The sequence below is a fragment of the Stegodyphus dumicola genome, chromosome X1 (genome assembly GCF_044657685.1).
Source record: "Stegodyphus dumicola isolate Sdum_Otavi_A_Nest chromosome X1, ASM4465768v1".
Classification (NCBI taxonomy): domain Eukaryota; kingdom Metazoa; phylum Arthropoda; class Arachnida; order Araneae; family Eresidae; genus Stegodyphus; species Stegodyphus dumicola.
Window position 1 is genome coordinate 169624865 of NC_140780.1, and position 19940 is coordinate 169644804.

General features: G+C 37.4%; 1 protein-coding gene across 1 annotated transcript; it reads right to left on the bottom strand.

Moving 5' to 3' along the window:
• Positions 1 to 19061: 19061 nt before the first annotated feature.
• On the bottom strand, positions 19062 to 19558 carry LOC118195869 (uncharacterized). Its single transcript, XM_035367209.2, has 2 exons — positions 19501 to 19558; positions 19062 to 19387 (listed from the first exon to the last, which is right to left on the bottom strand). The coding sequence occupies exons 1-2, from the start codon at positions 19526 to 19528 to the stop codon at positions 19062 to 19064; spliced, it is 354 nt and encodes a 117-aa protein (XP_035223100.1). The 5' UTR covers positions 19529 to 19558.
• Positions 19559 to 19940: the final 382 nt, after the last annotated feature.

A 19940-nucleotide genomic window follows, 5' to 3' on the forward strand; every position in this document is an offset into this window, starting at 1 on the left:
TATAAAGCTCTAATATCACCGAATAAGTCATAAATATTTGCCATCTTTACATATAGAATGCATCTCTTTAAATGCTTTTAATATTCACTAGGTTTCATCAGACCCCTCGAAATTTTACGAAACCTTCGTTTGAAATGACTCTGAGATCAGTATATTCATAAGCTGTAGTAATTAACTATGATGACACTCACCAACGATACCAAGGACTCGCTCGCCGAGGTACCGAGAACAAAGCCAGGAAGGCCCCGCAAGCATGACCGAAGGACCCCGCGGACACTCTCCCCCATTGGACTAAACTTTGAGCGAACAGCCATTACAACACGCACATACACAGTAAATATAGACGGCCTTACCATCATGATAAGATAAGCTATCATACTTTTTCCCAATGTAGAGGTTGGAGGGCGCAGCGCCCTCCAACTTTTTCTCAGTGGAGGGTGCAGCGCCCTTCACCTGGAGTTGTGGTCTGACTGGACTCACAGGGCTCACAGGCCACCTCTCGCACAACATATATAGGACATACATATATACAACATATATAGGACATATATACAACATATATAGGACAACATAGAGGACATACACTGTAAGACTCTGACGCTTTAGCGTCGGGGATCCCACTTATGAATAACGGTGAATGCTACTCTATTGGTTCAACGGCGAGAGTAAGCTGGAATAACGGTGAATGCTACTCTATTGGTTCAACGGCGAGAGTAAGCTGACATGTCTTTTTGGCTAGGTTAAGACCATCAATCCGGATTGAATGACATCAATCCGGGAGAGGTCGGGGTTTGAACTTGGGACTTTGATGTTAGTAGTCCTGCGCGCTAACCGTTCAGCCAGGGTACCCGTATTCAATAATTGCTAACTGTCTTATAAATGTAACATATCAAACATGTTTTGTGAGGTGCTGCCATCTGTTGTCACTTTCTAATACTACGCATTTAGACGCAGTCAAGGTCGTGACGTATACGATAGAATAAAAAAAAAGCACTTATCATTTCCTCAAGCTAGGAACACGTTTCACTCCAAGGTCATTTCATCAGCGTTCGCTTCGATTTTTTTTTCCCCACGCGGGACGTTGAAAACGGAAACACGATCATAACAAATTGCGGGTAGTTATTTTATTTTTAATGCTACACAGCATTAAAAAATTACTAGGTTTAAGGTTCATTTTCGCTGCTATATCTATATAAATTTCTGTTGCATATGTTAGTTAGAAGGATGCAAATTAGTTTTTTATAGTGCATCTCGTAAAAGGCATTCGATAGTAAATGGTGTTTATAAGTCATCAGATGACAAAAGTCTATCTTATCCTGGTGTTCTAAGATAAACTCTTCGCTAAAGGTTTGATATCTGACAATTCGTTCCCATTCCAGCTGTTCTGCGAATTCCCTCATGAAATCTTCAGTGAGTGTTTGTTGGGAAGAGATAAGAACCATATCGATATAGTCTTTGTGCTTCCGCATGAAGTCTATGCTCAGTACTTGGTAGTGGGAAACTGTTATCCAATGCACTTTTGTTATATGTTTATCGAGGAAAGGTTCTGTCATCTTTTGGTACCTGCAAGCTTGTTCCCAGTCTAAACTATAGGCATATTTGTCCATGAAGGGTTCCGACAATTTCTGGTATTTGGAGATTTCATACCATTCAACTAAACCTTCATGTTTTTCTATAAATGGTTCTGATAACGTCTGATACTGACAAATGACCTTCCAGTTCACCTGATTTAAGAATTCTTCGATGAACTCCTCCGAAAGAGTCGAGTATCGACTCACGAGCGACCAACTTATATTCTGTTGTAATGCCCTGATTTGTCCTTCCAACAAACCGGTCTTCGAAATATCGTTCCAATTTACGTCAGCCATTTATTATAAACACAAAAGAATTTCTACTTTCAAGTATACATAAGTTTTTAGGTCCTTAGTCTTAACGAATACTTGTATCTCTTTATCTTTCTTAATATAGTTTATAAATGATACCTGTTCGGTGTTATAATTGAACTCCCGCAGCATCTTATTACCGTTAAAAATTTGAGCTTCAACCACACTTTCAAGATAAGTACCATTATTATCTATGAGTGCGAAGAAGGTTATTTTAGCCTTTACACTTTCATTCAATGTCATGAGTGCTCCATTCAGTAAATTATTACTGAACGAAGTAAATGTCACCTTCTGAAATTTTGAGCTGCTGTACCCGCTTTCAGGAGGATCTGCGCATACATAAACACTTTGAGTATATTCCTGTAATTTTTCTTCAGTATGCTTGAATCCTATTTCCAAGCTTTTAAGCTTCTTCGAAGTCTCTGACGAATAATTTTTAAAGCTGTTTACCATAGCATCATTACTTCTCCTAGCTTCCAGCTTTAATTCCTCTATTCTGTTGGTCATAACATCATAAAGTGTCCTAATTTCCAGCTTTAAATCCTCCAATTCTCCGGAAACGAAGGACTTCGTGGTGACATCGTTGGCGTCTACTGGATCTTTACAGTTTTTCAGCACCTTGTATTCCATATCATAATTCCCATCGTTTGTGAGTTTAAACCCTATTCCAGGTGGACCGCGAAGACCCACCGCTTTTCTGGGATAGTATATTCCAAAAGGATACCAAGCCATCTTTATTATTATATAAATAAGTTTTTAATAGATTACAATCTATTAAAATCTAAAAATAATCTCTAAATATTACATCCTTAAAGTATTCAACACTATGATCTTCTTTTCTGCCATATTGAGTTTGCATCTCTTTCTCTCATTCAAAACAAAGTAAAATACATACTTATCATCAGGGCTGCTCTTCAGTCTCCAGTGAAATTCAATCATCAGGTTGCTAACATTTACGTACGGCTCGTGAAAAGATAAGTTGAAGCATATGATTGGATAGAGACTTCTAAAGGTTTCATAGTTGATCAGACATCCGGCTTCGGAAGTGATATTGTTAAGCCCTGCATCTAAGAGAGCGGCGTAGAGTCTCGAATAATCTTTTTTCTCAAAGTCCATAGTATAATTGATGTTTGGCACCCTCACGTTATTGACCATAAGCCAGCAATCAATCATGTTTAAGTTATCGAACAGCATGTTGTTTTGAGAAAAGTTTTCGTTTCTTTTATCATATTGGGGCACAACGTAAAGGCTCATCACTTCATCAGTAGTGGCGGGTATGTTGCATGATCCGCTGCTATTTTCTAAAATGTTGGACTTGACTACTCTAGGTTGCCTCCAGTTAATGTCGATGGATTGGTCCGACAGAATCAGTTTTGTAAACTGACCATCAACAGAAGAATTGAATTTAACATAAGGTAGCCAAAGCGAAAGTTTCTTGACTTGTACTTTATATTTAGGATTAGGTACATTTGTATACAACATGTTCCTATGACTGTTTCTTTGAAACTGAAATTTTACATCAAAGCCTGTAATGACTTTTTCATAATCATTGAGGAAGCCGAAAATGTATTTGAGCGGTATAAATATGTGCACAGACTGACTATCTCGGGTATACATCCATCTTTTGGTAAAACCTTCGTTATGGTCATCATTCACTCTTAAGTTAGTGAAAAAATTTGTCATTGTTGTAGCGTCGGTAAGGGCACCGTTAAACTTGAACGATCCTCTCTCGGTAGAATCGGAGGTATCTATATAGTAAAACATATTGGTCGCTTCCGAAGTTGCATAATCAGGTGTGAAGTTAATTAAACCCATAACCTGTAACATCAAGGATGTGTCATGCACATCTGAATCTATCTCATAGGCACCGATGGTCATGATACTTCTCCTGAGTAAACCTCCACCATTCACCAATGTCACGTTCTCTTCCCCTACAGAATCTCCATTTGCTTTTAGGACTCTGAGTTCTTGGTGAATATATCCTTTGGAGTAGAGAATTTTAGCGTTTGTATCGAGTATGTGAAAGTTATACGTGGCATCTTCACTCGTATCTTGAGTGTTGTGCGTTTCTTTGATTTCTCTATACTCAAAACTTTCTATATCTCTGATGACGTCTTCTGACGTTTGTTTCAACTCCCAAATATTGTTCATCTTTATTATATGCAGTAAAATTATTTTCGCTTCATATTCTTTCCAAGGATAGCTTCTAATTTAGCTTCGTTCACTACTTTTAAACCTGTGCCTCTTTTAATCGTTTTATTAAGGATTGACTCCAATTTACTATTCACTGCTTGCTGCACCTCTTGTTCAACCTCTTTCTTAGCTAGGTTCAAAAGCTTTCTCCCAAAGAAACCTCGCCCTTGTATCCTCTTGCTTGCTCCGTAAAGTCTATGTCTGTTCATTTATTGTAAGTACAAAAAATTTTCTTCACTCCACCAGCAACCTGTAAAGTACCCTTTGATTATTGAGCTCAATAGGTTCACCATCCTGATTGGTCAGACGCATCCTGATCCTATATATGTTGTTACTCTTTGTCTTAAAAAAGATAGGTCTGTCAAAATCTTTAGAGAGCAAACTGCCTGGCTCTTGAGCAGGTGTGAAAGAATGGATAACTTCTGATGCAAATTGGTTCAAATAAGCTCCCTCTATTATATCACAATGGATATGAATATCATCGATGCTTCGAGAAATATTAGCCACATACTTGGCTTCTTGTTTCACTTCTTCGTAAATCTTTGGTTCAAATCCTAAAATCTCATGAAGCTTACTCTTTGATAAATCAAGCTTGTAGTGTTCTTTCAGTTTTATCACAAATCTCTGTCGAGCGAATATCACGCCAAACTGTATGGGAGGACTTTCGTCCTTGAAGTACTGCATCATGTAATCGTTTAGCTCCCCCAGAGTATAATTTCCATCCGGAATAGTTAGATCATACCAAAGGCTTCCATCATAGAATGAAAGCATGTTGTTCTCATAGGCCTTGCAAATGTTGTACCATGAAACCCATAAGGAAAATGATTGCAAAGCAACCCTCTTGATTCTCAGAGGCGTAGCGTATTCGACAGTAAAGTCTTCTGACTTCGGGTAGTCTTTTGAGTTTAATATAAGCAGAGTCATTTTATTATAAGCATTTTATTTTTTTTTATTTTAATGGGCTTTTACCTATTAAAATAACACACATGTTTCATTAAAGTAGCACTTTCTTCTCATTATGATCACTTGGTTCTTGAGTTAGGGAGTATAAGATGTCCCAAGGAGGGTGTCCTCTATTTCTCTTTTTTATGTATGTCATACTGAAGTAGCCACAACGCTCAGATGTGGGTTTCTGCAGGAAGCTTGAATTGTACCGAACTTCTTTGTTTGATGTTCTCAGGTAATGAAATATGTTTGCCGGGATAGTGTCATCCTTTAAAGTAGTACCTTTATATTTGTAGTCTCCGAATGAATCAAAATATTCTACAAAATTATTTTTTGGATCGTTGTAGTAAGCCACCCAATGTGTTCCAGGCCCTGTCGACAAGTCTAAATTAATAATTCCACTTTCAAACTTTCTCATCTTTTTGGGTAGCAAGTCTGATGTGAAGACGCCACGAAATCCTCTCTCACCATTCATGCATTCCTCAATCATTTTGTTCGAGATTCCCAGTTTTGTAGAACGCCTTTCCCCTTTTTTTTCTTTCCCCCGCAACCGGATCCGCTTACTTTATCCATAATCTTTTTGGCTCCCCATCCAGCTGCCCCCGAAAGAGCACCGGTAGCTAAAGTAGTAAGAATGGGAAGAAGAAAAGGCAAGAATCCAATTTGTCTCCAGTTGTGTTTTGCTGATCTTTATGCGTTTGCCCTTCTTTAGTTGCTCGATCTGTGTTTGTGTAAGATATAGATCATGATTTGGCGCCTTGGAGGTATTGATCTGTAGAGTGACCTCCTCTTTTTTCTTGTGTGCAGTCTTTAACTTGTTGATCTGATGATCAGTCAGATGCACTTTTGTTTTAATGTAGTTACTCATTTATTATATGTAGAGAAAATTTTAGTTAGCTCAAAAACTTTGCGTAGTAGCTTTTTACAAAATCATTAGTTAGCTCACCCTTTTTCAAAAGCGCATCCAACAGAGTAACGATTTTATTGTAGAGCGTTTTACTTTTATTCCCTCCACATCTTTTATCCGTCAGTCGCGAAAGCAGCTCCACCCTATCGATACCCTCGCCTGAATAATAATTTCCATCCCTGAGTGTTTTGAGTGCTTTTGTATAGTTCCTCATCATTTGAATTTTGTAGTCGAACTTGTCCAACTCTTTTCTTAAATAGTTTTTCCTATCTTCATTATCTTCTGCACTGTTCTTCCATTCTTTTTTCATAGGCCCTTTTCTAGTTCCGAATTCTTTATTTCTGTCGTTGGCGCGTTTTATGATTTCATTCAGCTCGCCCTCACTTTTGTTCACTAATTCCGATGGTAGTTCAAAACCCTCTTCCCGAATGAAAGACTCGTCGATATCCTTATTTAAGTTTAAATTATAAATCCTGCGCTCCAAATCTTTTATTCCATAATCCAATTCTGGAATTGTTGTGGACTCTAACGATGGAGAGGATATTTCCTGTATTGCATCCTGAACAGCTTTAAGGTGTTTGTTTCTAGATACTTCCTGCTTAGTCATCTCTTCTGTCACAGGCTTATGAAACTCTGTTAACATTTCTCGAACACCTAATTTTTCTTGAAGCTGCTGCTCGTTTTTTCTTCTAAGATCTTTTTGTAACTCACCCAATCTTTTTTGGGCTAGTATCTGCCCCTTTATCTTTTCAATGCGTTCCTTTTCTAATTGATTCATCTTTATTACTTAGCAAATAAAGTTTTGCCTTAAAGTAAATGTTTTTGCCTTAAAGTAAATATTTTTTGCCTTAAAGCAAATATTTTCACCTTAAATAAAGATATGATTCGAATAAAGAATTACACGCAACCTGAAGAGTTTGCATATGCTGATCAGCATCCTTTGCTACCCAAACATCCCTTCAGACTTTTAATCACCGGACCTTCAGGGTGTGGTAAGACGAACTTGCTTCTTAACTTCATCTACGATTGGTTGAAGTTTGACAATCTCTACGTATGTGCTAAAGACATCTTCGAGCCCAAGTATTCATCTCTACAAGAAACATACACGCAGTTTAATGATATAGAGGAAGATGATATTCATAACCTTAAAAAAATTAAGAAGGTTGATAAAGAAAGGTTTCTAAAAATGTTTCACAAGTTCAAGAAGGATACATTATTCACGTCAGAGTTGGGCGATTTTATTACAGTGGATGACCTTGATCCTAACATTAAGAATCTAGTGGTATTCGATGACTGTGTGACTGAAAAGAAGCAAAAAGTCATTGAGGACCTATTCATAAGAGGTAGAAAGAAAAATGCCTCCATCATCTATATATCGCAATCATATTACTCAACACCCATCAACATACGCAAGAACTGTAACTACTTTATCTTCTTCCGACTCCAGCCAAGAGAGGTTAAACAAATCCTGCGGGAAATCGATGGTAGTCTCACCAGCGAGGAGTTCAATAGTATGTACAAAAAGTGTGTCACGAAACCTCATGATTTTTTCATGCTTGATTTAGTGAACCCTGAGATGAGGTATAGAAAATGTTTTGATTCTTTAAATAAAGCATGGAACAAAAATTAGAGTCGTGGTTGTACGTATACAGGAAGAGTTACAAATTCTACAGTGATGTTAGTCTGTCTCTGACAGTTGCGAAGTTTCTGTTTGGTACTTCGAGTTTGACTGCTTTCGCTCTGCTTCCCTTAGCATCCTTGAGCATCGTGGCCAGTGTCATAGAGATTATTGATAAATCCTTGCATATCTCTGAACGGAAAGAAGAATACAAGTTTGCCTACAAGTTTTATAAGTCTTTACTAAATGGCTTGAGAGCAAAGACTATTTCGGAGGAGGAAGCATTGATTAAAGAGCAAGAATTTATTAAGGACTTAAAGTACTTCCCCATGGAAAAATATTTGAAGGAGAAAGGCTTGAACGGGTACGTAAAATAATTTTACATTCTTAATAAATGAGTAAGCAAGATAGGAAAAAGAAGGGTGGAGATTTAGTCGGTTGGATGCAAGACAAGCTCAACCCACCAGAAATGCATCTTCCTGGGTATCAATACTGTGGACCTTTTACGAAGCTTTCTAAAAGATTGACTAGGGGGGATCCAGGAGTCAACAGAGTAGATAAAGCATGCAAGAAGCATGACATATCATACAGTCAAACAAAAGACACCAAACAGAGACATGTTGCAGATGAAGAGCTTTTAAAGGATTTAGCCGCCATTGAAAACCCAAACAGTGGTTTTTATCCACTCGGGGAAAAACAAGCAAGGGCTGTTATCCGACCTATCATAAAAGCAAAAAGAGTTTTTGGACTAGGTGCTATTGTGACATATTGCTTGGCCTGTAAAAAGAAGACAGGTACGCTAAAGGCTGAAAATTCGGTAACAAGCAACGGAAGGCCTATTATGAAAGGTATGTGTGAAGAGTGTGGATCAAAGAAAAGCTCTTTTTTAAAGTTGACGGGGTAGCTCAGAACACCCCTAGACTGAGAGACGTGTACTATGATCCTGAAACTGGATATTGCGGCATCAAGGAGCTTCAGAGGAAGACTCGTGTTCCCAGAAAGGACGTCGAAGAGTTCTTACACCAGCAAGATGTTTACACCAAACACAAACCACTTATCCGTAAATTTAATAGAAGGAGAACTTACGTATCACACATTGACGACCAATGGCAGGCAGACTTGTTATTCTTAAAGCCACTATCAAGTGCTAATGATGGCAACATCTACTTACTAACAGTGATAGACATTTTTAGCAAATATGGTTGGGCTATACCAGTTCGCAGAAAAACGGGAGAAGAAGTCACTATGGCGTTTAAAAAGATCTTTAAGGAAAGAATTCCTCAAAAAATTCAGACAGACAAGGGTACCGAGTTCATTAACAAAGAGACGCAGCGACTGTTTAAAGAGAATAATATTCACTGGTTTACTACTGAAAACGTCGAAATCAAGTGTTCCATAGTGGAACGGTTCAACAGAACTTTAAACGGCAAAATCAGAAAATATTTAGCAGCTAACAATACAAAAAGATACATAGATGCATTGGATCAATTAGTGAAGAATTACAACAACTCATACCACAGAAGTATCAGAATGACACCTGCTGAAGCCAGTCTAGAAGAAAACAGTGGTGAAGTCTACCACAATTTGTTTAAAGAAAAGGTCATACGTAAACCTAAATACCAGGTAGGAGATAAAGTAAGAATATCAATATATAAGTCTACCTTCAGAAGGGGTTATCAAGCAACTTTTACAGAAGAAATATTCGTCATTTCTGAAGTGTTAGAAACCGACCCAATCACTTATAGAGTTAAGGATTTAAATAATGATGAAGTTAAAGGCACTTTTTATGAAAATGAACTAGTAAAGTATGATAAGAAAGACGATGTGTATATGATCGAAAAAGTCATCAAAAAGAAAGGGAACAAGTATCTAGTAAAATGGTTAGGTTATCCTGAGACCAGCTGGATTGATAAGAAAGATTTAGTTTATTTTTAATAGCTGACAAAGGCTATTAAAAATTATCGTTCACTTATTGGGGAAAAACTCCAGTTTAATGTTTCGAAGATAGTTCTGCAGATTTCTTCATTCTGAATCAGCGTCTTCTTGAGTTTAGGTAACTTTAATGGAAGCCCCAAAATATGGATGTCGTAGCCTCTTTTCCGTAACATATGGTATAAGATATAGTCTTTGCTGATTAAGTTTTTACGGTCCGGATACAATTCAACGTATTTATTGATAAAGGATGAAAAATCAACCCCTAGCGCATCATCGAAAAGAAGATTATTCTTATCTAACCATTTAGAAAGGTTCTTCATTCTACTATCCTTCTTAGCTGTCTGCGCCTTTCCACGGTACAAATCTGCTATTTTGATAGGGGGTTTATTGGGGTCATACCTCAGCTCTTCACTACATGCCTGGCAAACGTACCAGCCAACATCATTTTGAATCACATATTTATGCCCACATTCTTGAGATTCAGTTCCTACAGATCCTTTGTCTGAAGAAACTTTCATATCTAGACCTAGCATTCTTATTACTTCGAACACTTCCTCTATATCCATGTTTATTTTAGCAAGTCTTCCTTTTAAATGCTTTTAAATTTGATTGTACCCCTTCAACATTTTAAGCATTTAAAGAAAAGGTTTCTAGTATATAGAAAGACAAAAATGAATCTAGAATCGAAAACCGTCCGACAGTTGAAAGACTACTGTCGGCAACATAATATTCGAGGATACTCGAACCTTAAAAAAGTGGAACTGATCACCCTCATTCAATATCATAACGGTCTTTCCACTTTTCCTTTCCACAATGACTTGTTCAGCATGCCAAAGAAGACCAGAGTGCGTAAGATCAGGTGTTGCGAAAAGTTAATCAAGGAATCAAGCATAAATAAACACGTGCAAACTAAAGCTCACCAAAACTATATGAAAAAGGGGGACTCTGGTTCGAAGGCGGAGAAACCAAAGAAGGCAGCCACCTCCCAGGTGGAACACAGAGATGATTTTGAATATATGCAGGCGCTGCATCACATGACCATCAGCCAACTCCGTGAATTTTGTCGAACGCATGGTATTGCGGGCTATTCCAAGCTAGGAAGGAAGGCGGACATCATAGCATACATAGAAAGCGTATTGTTTAACCGTCACTTCGCATTTGACTCCGACCTGTTTTCAGATTCACGAGAGAGAAGGCTATATACCCCCCATGAAGTTGAGACAGCCTATGAATCTCGTTTGAAGACGTATGATATCCAAAACGAACACAATCTGATGCTTCCCAAAGACTTTCTGAACGATGTTTCATCACAGGTCCGGGGTCTGATCGCTAAACATCTGAAAAGACTGCATGGTCTCAAGGTTAATTTCCAGTTCCTCTGCGACTATCAAAAAGGGGAAGACGGAATGAGGGAAGAAATGGAGATGAACTTTAAAACAACAAATGAAGTCATCTTAGAGTCAACTGATTTGGTAGCTTATTACAGATCGGTTATCCAAAAGTTATTGACAGAAATGGAGGAGTTTGTTGCAAGGGGTTCAGGCTGGACGCTTGCCAGAATTAAAAGCCTTGAGGTGAGGATCAATAAATACAACCCACTGAGAGGCTCATCCTACATTGATTTACCGAAAAGAATTAAAGCTAAAAAAGCCGTCATAAACGTACAAAATGAGGATAATAAGTGTTTCATGTGGGCAATACTCTCTGCACTGCACCCTATGGAAAAAGATGCCCAAAGAGTCACCAAATATAAACCGTATGAGAATGAGCTAAAGTTCGAAGGCATTGAGTTCCCAGTGCAGATGGAAGACAGAGTATTTAACAGGTTCGAGAAGTTGAATGACATATCGGTGAGCATATACTCATACGAAGGTAATGACATTTACCCATTGAGAATCACTAAAAATAAGGAAGACAAACACGTCAATTTGCTGTACACAAGGAATAAAGAAGGAAACAGTCATTACTGTTGGATAAAAGACATGTCGAAATTAATAAGTGCTCAATTAACTAAACATGAGAAAAGAGTATATCCCTGTGAAAGGTGCCTGTTATTTTATCACTCTGAAGAGGACCTTCAAGTTCATGAGACGGATTGTAGGAAGAACACGCCAGTAAAGATTGTAATGCCTAAGGAAGACGAATCTCTGAGGTTCAAAAACTACCAAAGGTCATTGCGAGTACCCTTTGTGATGTATGGAGACTTCGAGTGCTTGACAAACAAGATAAACAGCTGTCATCCCAATGAAGACGCATCCTTCTTGCATAAGTATCAAAAGCACGAGCCTATGAGCTTCACTGTCTACATCAAGTATAAACATGCAGACTACAAGGCACCAATCACGTACAGAGGACCCAATGCCACCAAACTGTTCTTTGATACAGTGAAGGCTGAGGCGCTAGCGATAAAGAACATTTATGATAAGAAGCAACCCATTAAAATGACCACCGAAGATGAAGAGCACTTCCAAAGGACCTATGTTTGCCATATCTGTGGCGGAGACATCAGGAAGAAACCCTCCCCCTATTCACCCAAGGATGAACCAGACTTCCGAAAGGTCAGAGATTATGACCATCTTCTTGATCCGGCGAAATGTGAATCGAACTACAGAGGGCCTGCTCACAACCTTTGCAACCTAAAGTACCAAGAGCCTTCGTTCATTCCGGTGTTTATCCACAACCTCTCTGGCTACGACGCCCATCTCTTCATAAAGGAGCTCGGTGGGGAGAAAGGAGACATTGATGTCATTCCGAACAACGAGGAGAGGTACATTTCATTCAGCAAGGAGGTCGGGGCAAAGATGTTAGATGTAGGCGATGGGAAGAAAGTAAAGTTGCCTGGCATAAAGTTGAGGTTTGTCGACTCGTTCAAGTTCATGGCTGCTAGCCTAGACAGTCTTGCGAAGAACGTAAAGGAGTTCAGGGAGACAGCCAAGTACTTCCCCAAGGACAAGCTAGACCTCGTCACCCGAAAAGGCGTCTATCCATACGATTACATGGACTCGTGGGACAAATGCGAAGAGACCAAGCTGCCCCCACAAGAAGACTTTTACAACCAATTGAATGAGTCTCACATAAAGGATGAGGACTACGAGCACGCCAAAAGGGTATGGAGGGCCTTCAACATTAGGACATTGGGTGGATATTCCGATTTGTATGTGAAGACTGATGTACTCATCCTTGCCGACATCATGGAGCACTTTCGAGATGTCTGTCTAAAGACCTATAAGTTGGATCCTGCATGGTACTTCACCGCACCTGGACTCTCCTGGGATGCCATGCTCAAAACCACAGAGGTCGAGTTAGAGCTGTTGACAGACTATGACATGATACTCATGCTAGAAAAGGGGACCAGAGGAGGTGTCTCTCAGTGTTGTAACCGATATGGGAGGGCGAACAACAAGTACATGAAGGACTATGACGAGAACAAGAAGTCCAATTACCTGATGTACCTTGACGCCAACAACCTTTACGGGTGGGCCATGAGTCAATACCTACCGCATGGTGGCTTCAAGTGGAGCACTGTGTCAGATGTGACCCAAGTAGCGGATGACTCAGACACAGGATACATCGTCGATTGCGACCTACAGTACCCAGCCCATCTGCACAACCTCCATTCAGACCTACCTCTAGCACCTGAGAGCAGGATGCCCGATGGCTCAAAACAACCAAAACTACTGACGACCCTCTATGACAAAGAACATTATGTGGTTCATTACAGGGTTTTGAAGCAACTGTTGCAGTTGGGGATGAAGCTCAAAAAGGTGCACAAAGTGTTGGAGTTTCAGCAGTCTCCCTGGTTGAAGAGATACATAGACCTGAACACTGAAATGAGGACCAAGGCAACCAATAACTTTGAGAAAGACTTCTTCAAACTCATGAACAACTCGGTCTTTGGCAAGACGATGGAAAATATCAGGAAGCGACTCGATATCAGACTAGTATGTGATCCCAAGAAAGCGGAGAAGCTCATTGCTAAGCCCAACTTCAAGGGGAGGACCATTTTCGACGAAAGGTTAGCCGCCGTGCATATGAACAAGACGAAAGTGATCTTTAATAAGCCAATATACGTCGGCATGAGTATATTAGATCTATCGAAGCATCTGATGTACGACTTCCATTATAATCTTATGAAGCCTAAATACGGGGACGATATCAAGCTATTGTACATGGACACTGACAGTTACATCTATGACATACAGACCGAGGACTTTTATGAGGATATGAAAGGAATGATTGACTACTTTGATACATCTGACTATGCAGAAGGTAACAGGTATGGAATACCGCGAGTCAATAAAAAGGTATTGGGGAAGATGAAGGATGAAAATGCAGGGAAGATCTTGGAAGAGTTCGTTGGCTTAAGATCTAAGATGTATGCTTGTAAAACTGAAAAAGAGCTAATTAAAAAGTCTAAGGGTGTTAAGAAATGTGTAGTGAAAAATAGGATATCTTTCGGGGACTATAAAAGCTGTTTGTTCTCACAGGAAGTACAGTACAGGACCATGAATCTCATCAGGAGCACAAAGCATGAGATTCATTCCATACAAGTGAATAAGATTGCCCTATCAGGAAAAGATGACAAGCGACACATATTGGAGGATGGTGTTCATACTTTGGCCTTAGGACATTATGCAATAAAAAAATAAACAAATGTAAACTATGGGTGGTATAATTATACATTTTTTTAATAGTTTTCGAACTATTAAAAGAAAAAGGGGGTGCTCGCCGAATGGGGTACCCTTCCGTGTCAGCGACTTTTGCATGTTCGTCCTAAGAGTGGGTTCAGTTTTTTTATGGGGGCTTTGAGAGCCATTGTTTTCTAAAATTCACTAGGTATTATTAATCAATCCTTTAAATGCTTTTATTATTCACTAGGTATTATTAATCAATTACCCATTGTCTCTCCTTTGACGCTCTAGAAGCCATACATAATGGTGCACTGATGGGGGTAATCTACTGTGCATAGCCAAAGAGTAAAGGCCGGGCTCATAGATCATCACCTGTTTACCATCGTGGTAAGATAGAGGTTCAGAGCAAAAGTTGGACATCAATTCAGTGTCCAACTTTTGCTCTATTATTTGAGCCAGAGTTGTTTTATGTTTCGGTTTTACATGTTGTTGTAGTGCGTGTCCTCTGCCAGACAGTGAAGGCAGATATGATGACAGTGATCGTCCCCGATAAATATGAAACATACGTGAAGACTGCAGAGGACGAATGCCAGTGGATTATGTGGGGGACGAATGCCCCCTTGCAAAAGAAGCATGCGATGAAGAGGAAAAGTGGCGTTTGTAAAAGCGGCGTTTTGGAAAAGTGGGTGGAATTTTTAATGGAGGGTTGGAGAGCCATTGTTTTCTAAAAGTGGGTGGGATTTTTAATGGAGGGTTGGAGAGCCATTGTTTTCTAAAAGTGGGTTCGATTTTAATGGAGGGTTGGAGAGCCATTGTTTTCTAAAAGTGGGTGCGGTTTTAATGGGGGCTTTGAGAGCCATTGTTTTCTAAAAGTGGGTGCGGTTTTAATGGGGGCTTTGAGAGCCATTGTTTTAAAAAATTATATGGGTGAAACAGAGCCATTACATTTCTAAAAGTGGGTGGGATTTTTATGGGAGGGTAAATGGCTCTGCGCCAGCTCCGGCATATATACACTACTAGCCTGTTTTTCACTGGAGTGGATAAAATCCATTGGCAAATATATTGATCAGTTCTTTCGTAGTGAGATTCTTTCTTTTACATGATGTAAGAAATTCGAGGTCGAATAATCGACGTGGAACAACATTTCGTTGTTTTTTATATTCTAAGTAGAGGAAAAAAAATACATAAAACAGTTTTTTCAATTTTCTTGAAATGACTGCTGTTTATATAAAAATAATTACATTTTAAAATGTGTTTTCTATACATTCATCTTCTAAAAGCAGATTTTTATGATGACCATAGCAATTGGCATTTATGCCGTCTGCTTTTAAGAACTTCTTGTCGTAAAATGGCGACAATCCTACTTTGTTTTGAAGAACAGTGCATATATCATGCTTTTTGGAAGTAATTGTATATTGATACTGTCTCATTAATGTTTCATCATACAAAATCTTTTTATATGACTCAGTGGTCAGATCTGCGACACTAGCTTTTTTAATTCCTTTTAACTTTTTTTTACATGTATTTCCGAAAGAGAATGCATACATTTTGCACTTTAACCCCACAAATTCTTTGATGGGTAAATTGTTTTCACTTTTCAAAAATCCTAATTTGCCTTTATTATTTATACTGTACATTAAATGATGTTTTTCGAAATTACTACAATCTAAAATTTCATTGAAATACTTTTTCATGTCATTAAAAATATCGTGAGTTTCAATATTCATATATAATGAGTCAGTATCAGTATAAATCAATTCGCATTTATCATTGTACACGCTCTTAAAATACTTATAATATAAATTATACATATGCAATTTCGACAATTCTAACACAGTGAAACCCACATAAATTGGTTTATCTAAACACAAATTTTGTTTATTCATTTTATATAATGATAAATTTTCATTTATCACTTCAAAATAATCCAGTAAGGGACTTTGCAAGTATTTTTTGCTCTGAATTTCATTTAAGGCCGCTTTAACATTAACACGCTTTCTTACGTTTTGACATGTTTTGCCATAAAAACTATTATTCATTTTTTTAAAGAAAGATTTTTCAAAATCATTTTCGGATGCCGTTCTTTTATCGTTATTAAAAGCTATATAGCTTTCTAACCATTTGCATTGGGAAAAAGCCAAAATCTTATGTATCTTTTGTAGAACAAGTCCTTGTTCAAGATAAAATTTTAAGTGTAAATAATGACATATATAATTTTTCTTTTCGAAAAAATTTGGTGTCAATTTTTTGCAGGGTAAAACACTTTTCATGTTTAATTTGTCGCACATCTTTTTCGCATATGGAGACAACATGTCATATGTTATTGTTAAATGTTCTGGGGCCAACGGAAAATCATTGTGGATATCATGCAATTCAGGTGGATATAGGAGATCTACCTCTAAAATATATCCAACGCTTGAATTAGGATCGATGTTCAAAATATCGAAATGTCGTACTTCGTCAGTCGTCAACCATGTGAAATGTCCATATGGTAGCGACTGACTCATGACATATCCATACAAATTGTTAGCATCAAGTGCTAAAATATAATTATGGGGTTTGTATGGGTCATAATCTGAAGTATACGGATTATTAGCCACTACATGTCGCTTGCCTTATAAACAAATCCCCCCACGCATTTGTGATTCTATCCACATGTAATCGTTGGCATTGCTGAATAGCTGTAATTCTACTTTTGTATATTTCAATCCCGCATTCCATGTGAGATCCGCTCCTGTCACGAAATGGAGGGGATCCAAATTATAGTACGCCATGGACATTCGGCGAAAGGCCGAAAATATTTCGGCTAGTAGAACAGTATCAACATTTTGATAAAGCTCTAAATAATCTCCTATTGTTTCACAGTGAAATGTTTTGTACACGAGTTGTGCATGTTCATATTCATCATCTGTTATATGGTTATTTGTTAAAATATTAAAAAAAGCACTTTTATCTGGTAAGCAGGTTTCCTTTAAAACCGCTTCTGAATCCAGATAACTGTATGGGAATACTCCTTTCCTCAGCAGTAAAAATCTGTTTGTTTCATCTTTGAAAAAACTATTAAAAATCTCGAATTGGTGTTCGGACTTTTTTAAGTTCTCAACTAATGTATCTAGCGAAGCGTCTAAAAATTGATAAGAATCCAAAAATTTGATTTCGTCTAGAGTAAACATAGTAAATTTTTCCAAATTTACTGGTGTGATATTAATGCATTTGAAAACATCTTTCGGCATATTTCGTAAAATTAAATGGGAATCGTAATTACGCGCATTATGTATTACCACTGGAATAAAATATGTACATCTATAATTTAGATTGCATGTCTGGTGTGCTAATCCGCGTATATGTCCATCGCTCCAGTGGCAGTGATCTCGAACACGTATCTCGTTTGGTAAAAATTGCTTTTGACATATGTGACAACAGTTTCTGTCATAAGTTTCAGAGCTTTCCACCATCGGTAGAATCCTTTTCATTTTCTGTAACAATTTATGTGATAGGTATTTCAAAGTTTTTAGAAAGTTATTAATGACATTATTTCCGGAGTAGTATTCCGTAAATATTATTTCATCCTTAATGTTTGTTACAAGAATTGCATAGCTGATAGGTTCGTGGTGTTCTACTGCTACTGAAAAACTCTGAAACTCAGACGGAAAAGCTGAAGAAACTTTTCTAGTGAGAGACTCGAAATTCGCAAAAATGCAAAATGGATGATATAATTGTTTAGACAAGTCAGTGAATTTAACTACTAAATTTTGAGGGATGCTTACTTTCTGAGGTTCTTTGCCTTCGCACAATTTTATGTGGGTTTCTAAACTGCATTTTCGCTGAAACCCTAACAAACAGTTTTTACAATAGTGATGAATACCTTTACGAACATTTAATAATCTATTTAAGTTTGTGATTAAAAAAAAAGATTTTCAAAAAAAAAGTAAATCAATTTCTTTCATTAAGTCGATATTTTTTTGTTTGCTTATACTTAAAGGAAAGATTTCATTTTCTTCAAACGCAAATACATTAATTTTTAAATCATTTAACTTTTCAAATTTTTGAATTCCACTTAAGGAAATCGGAAATTTTATCCCGCTAATTTTAAGACATCTCAAATATTTTTTATAATAATTTAACGTGTTTTTATTCTGTTTCCTTGGATATAGTTTTGCGATAACAGAATACAAAAAGCATTTATTATCATAACAATTAATGTTTAAAACTGCTTTTTTGTTTCTAATTTTTGCTGGCAATTCTATGTGTTTACATCCGCCTCTTATTTCTCTTAAATTGCCTACTTGAATGTCGATATAGTTCGACGCTTTATTGTCCATCCACTACCGTTTCTAATAAAGTTATCAATGCCTAGAAATACTTTTCGAAATGCATTGTCAATCGCTATCAATATCTGTCTTCGTCTTAGGATTCGTTCACATTTGGAGCAAAAATAGAAACTTTTTTCTGTTTCTTTGTCTCCATCGCCTTTCTTAAATAATATGCTTAAGCATATAAGTATTCTTAACCTAAGAATATTACTACTACTTAGTAATGAAAAAATTATTTGTCGACTGTCCTGATATAGTAGATGAGGATCACTGTAATTGTTGCAAATAGCTCTATACGAACGCACAAAGCCGCGATGGGCATTTCTGTGCACATTAAAATTTAGCATACTGATTTTAGAAACTATTATTTTGGATTGTTACAAAAAAAAAGGTTGTGCTGAACAAAACAACCTCATATGATTTTCTTAAATTACTTCAAATTGATATATTCATTTTTTTGAATAATTTTAAACAAAACGTACTTTACAAATGCTACACAATTAAAAAAAAAGTAGTCAATGTTAAATATATAACACATTCATTTATACATAATAACACACTGATTTCAAAAAAATAAAAATGAAAAAAAAAAAAAATAAAAATAATACAATTAAATTTAAAAAACAAGCGTTTTTTTTAAACCACTCGATTGCGTTTAATGTGATTGATCATGTGCTCGCAGGCCTGTTTCAAGGTATCCAACATTTCGAGGGGGATGTTAAACCGATTTTTGATGTCGTTATTGGAGGTCTGTCTGGATAAGCCGATGTAATGAGATCCACGGAACTCCTTGAGTTCCATGACAAGATTACGACCAAGATGTATTGAGTACGATGGGAAGAGGGTTTTTTTCTCTTCGCTTGCTAAATCTAAATCGAAGCTCTTTGCTTTTTTACGGTGGGGATTATTCAATTCCACATCTTCGTCGTCAAGCAAGTTAATGTGTCTTTTCACTTTGCAGTCTAAAAAAATAATTTAAAACTACACATACTATGAACGAAATTCTAGGGAGCAGAAAAAAAATAGTTTTTTTGAAAAACATAGCGCAAAGCATAAAATAAAAAAAATGTCTTACCATTGCTCGTCGAAGCTGAACTTTCCATTCTGTCAGGAACTGCAAATCAAACGAGTGGAGGAATATGTTTTTCGTTGCGAATTTTTCTCTTTAAATACGCTATTCGTGTCCTAATTTACCTCATCGCCTCTCCAGTACATTTATATGCTTACTTTTTTCTCCCCTCAATATTATTTCTATTACCAAGAAAAAGGAGTTGCTAAACTTTATTCAGTGACCCACATTTTTTTTTTTCGCATTCGACCCAATAGATTGACCTCCGCGCTAAAACTAACTGCTTTCGTTTTCCATACTTGAGGTTTCCCCTCTCCCTCTTTGCGACCTCCATTCGCGTTTCCTCTATGCAGCTTCGATGGCACATTCAAAGAAGGAAGAAGGGAAAAAAAACAACCCTCGTTTCCACATCTTTTTATGTTCCCGTCCTCGGAATACTCATCTGT

Bases quoted from the DNA above. Each gene is read 5' to 3' on its own strand.
- LOC118195869 (XM_035367209.2), bottom strand. From the start codon at position 19,528: ATGGAAAGTTCAGCTTCGACGAGCAATG. The intron at 19,388-19,500 runs GTAAGACATTTT...TTATTTTTTTAG, and splicing joins TTCAGCTTCGACGAGCAATG to ACTGCAAAGTGAAAAGACAC.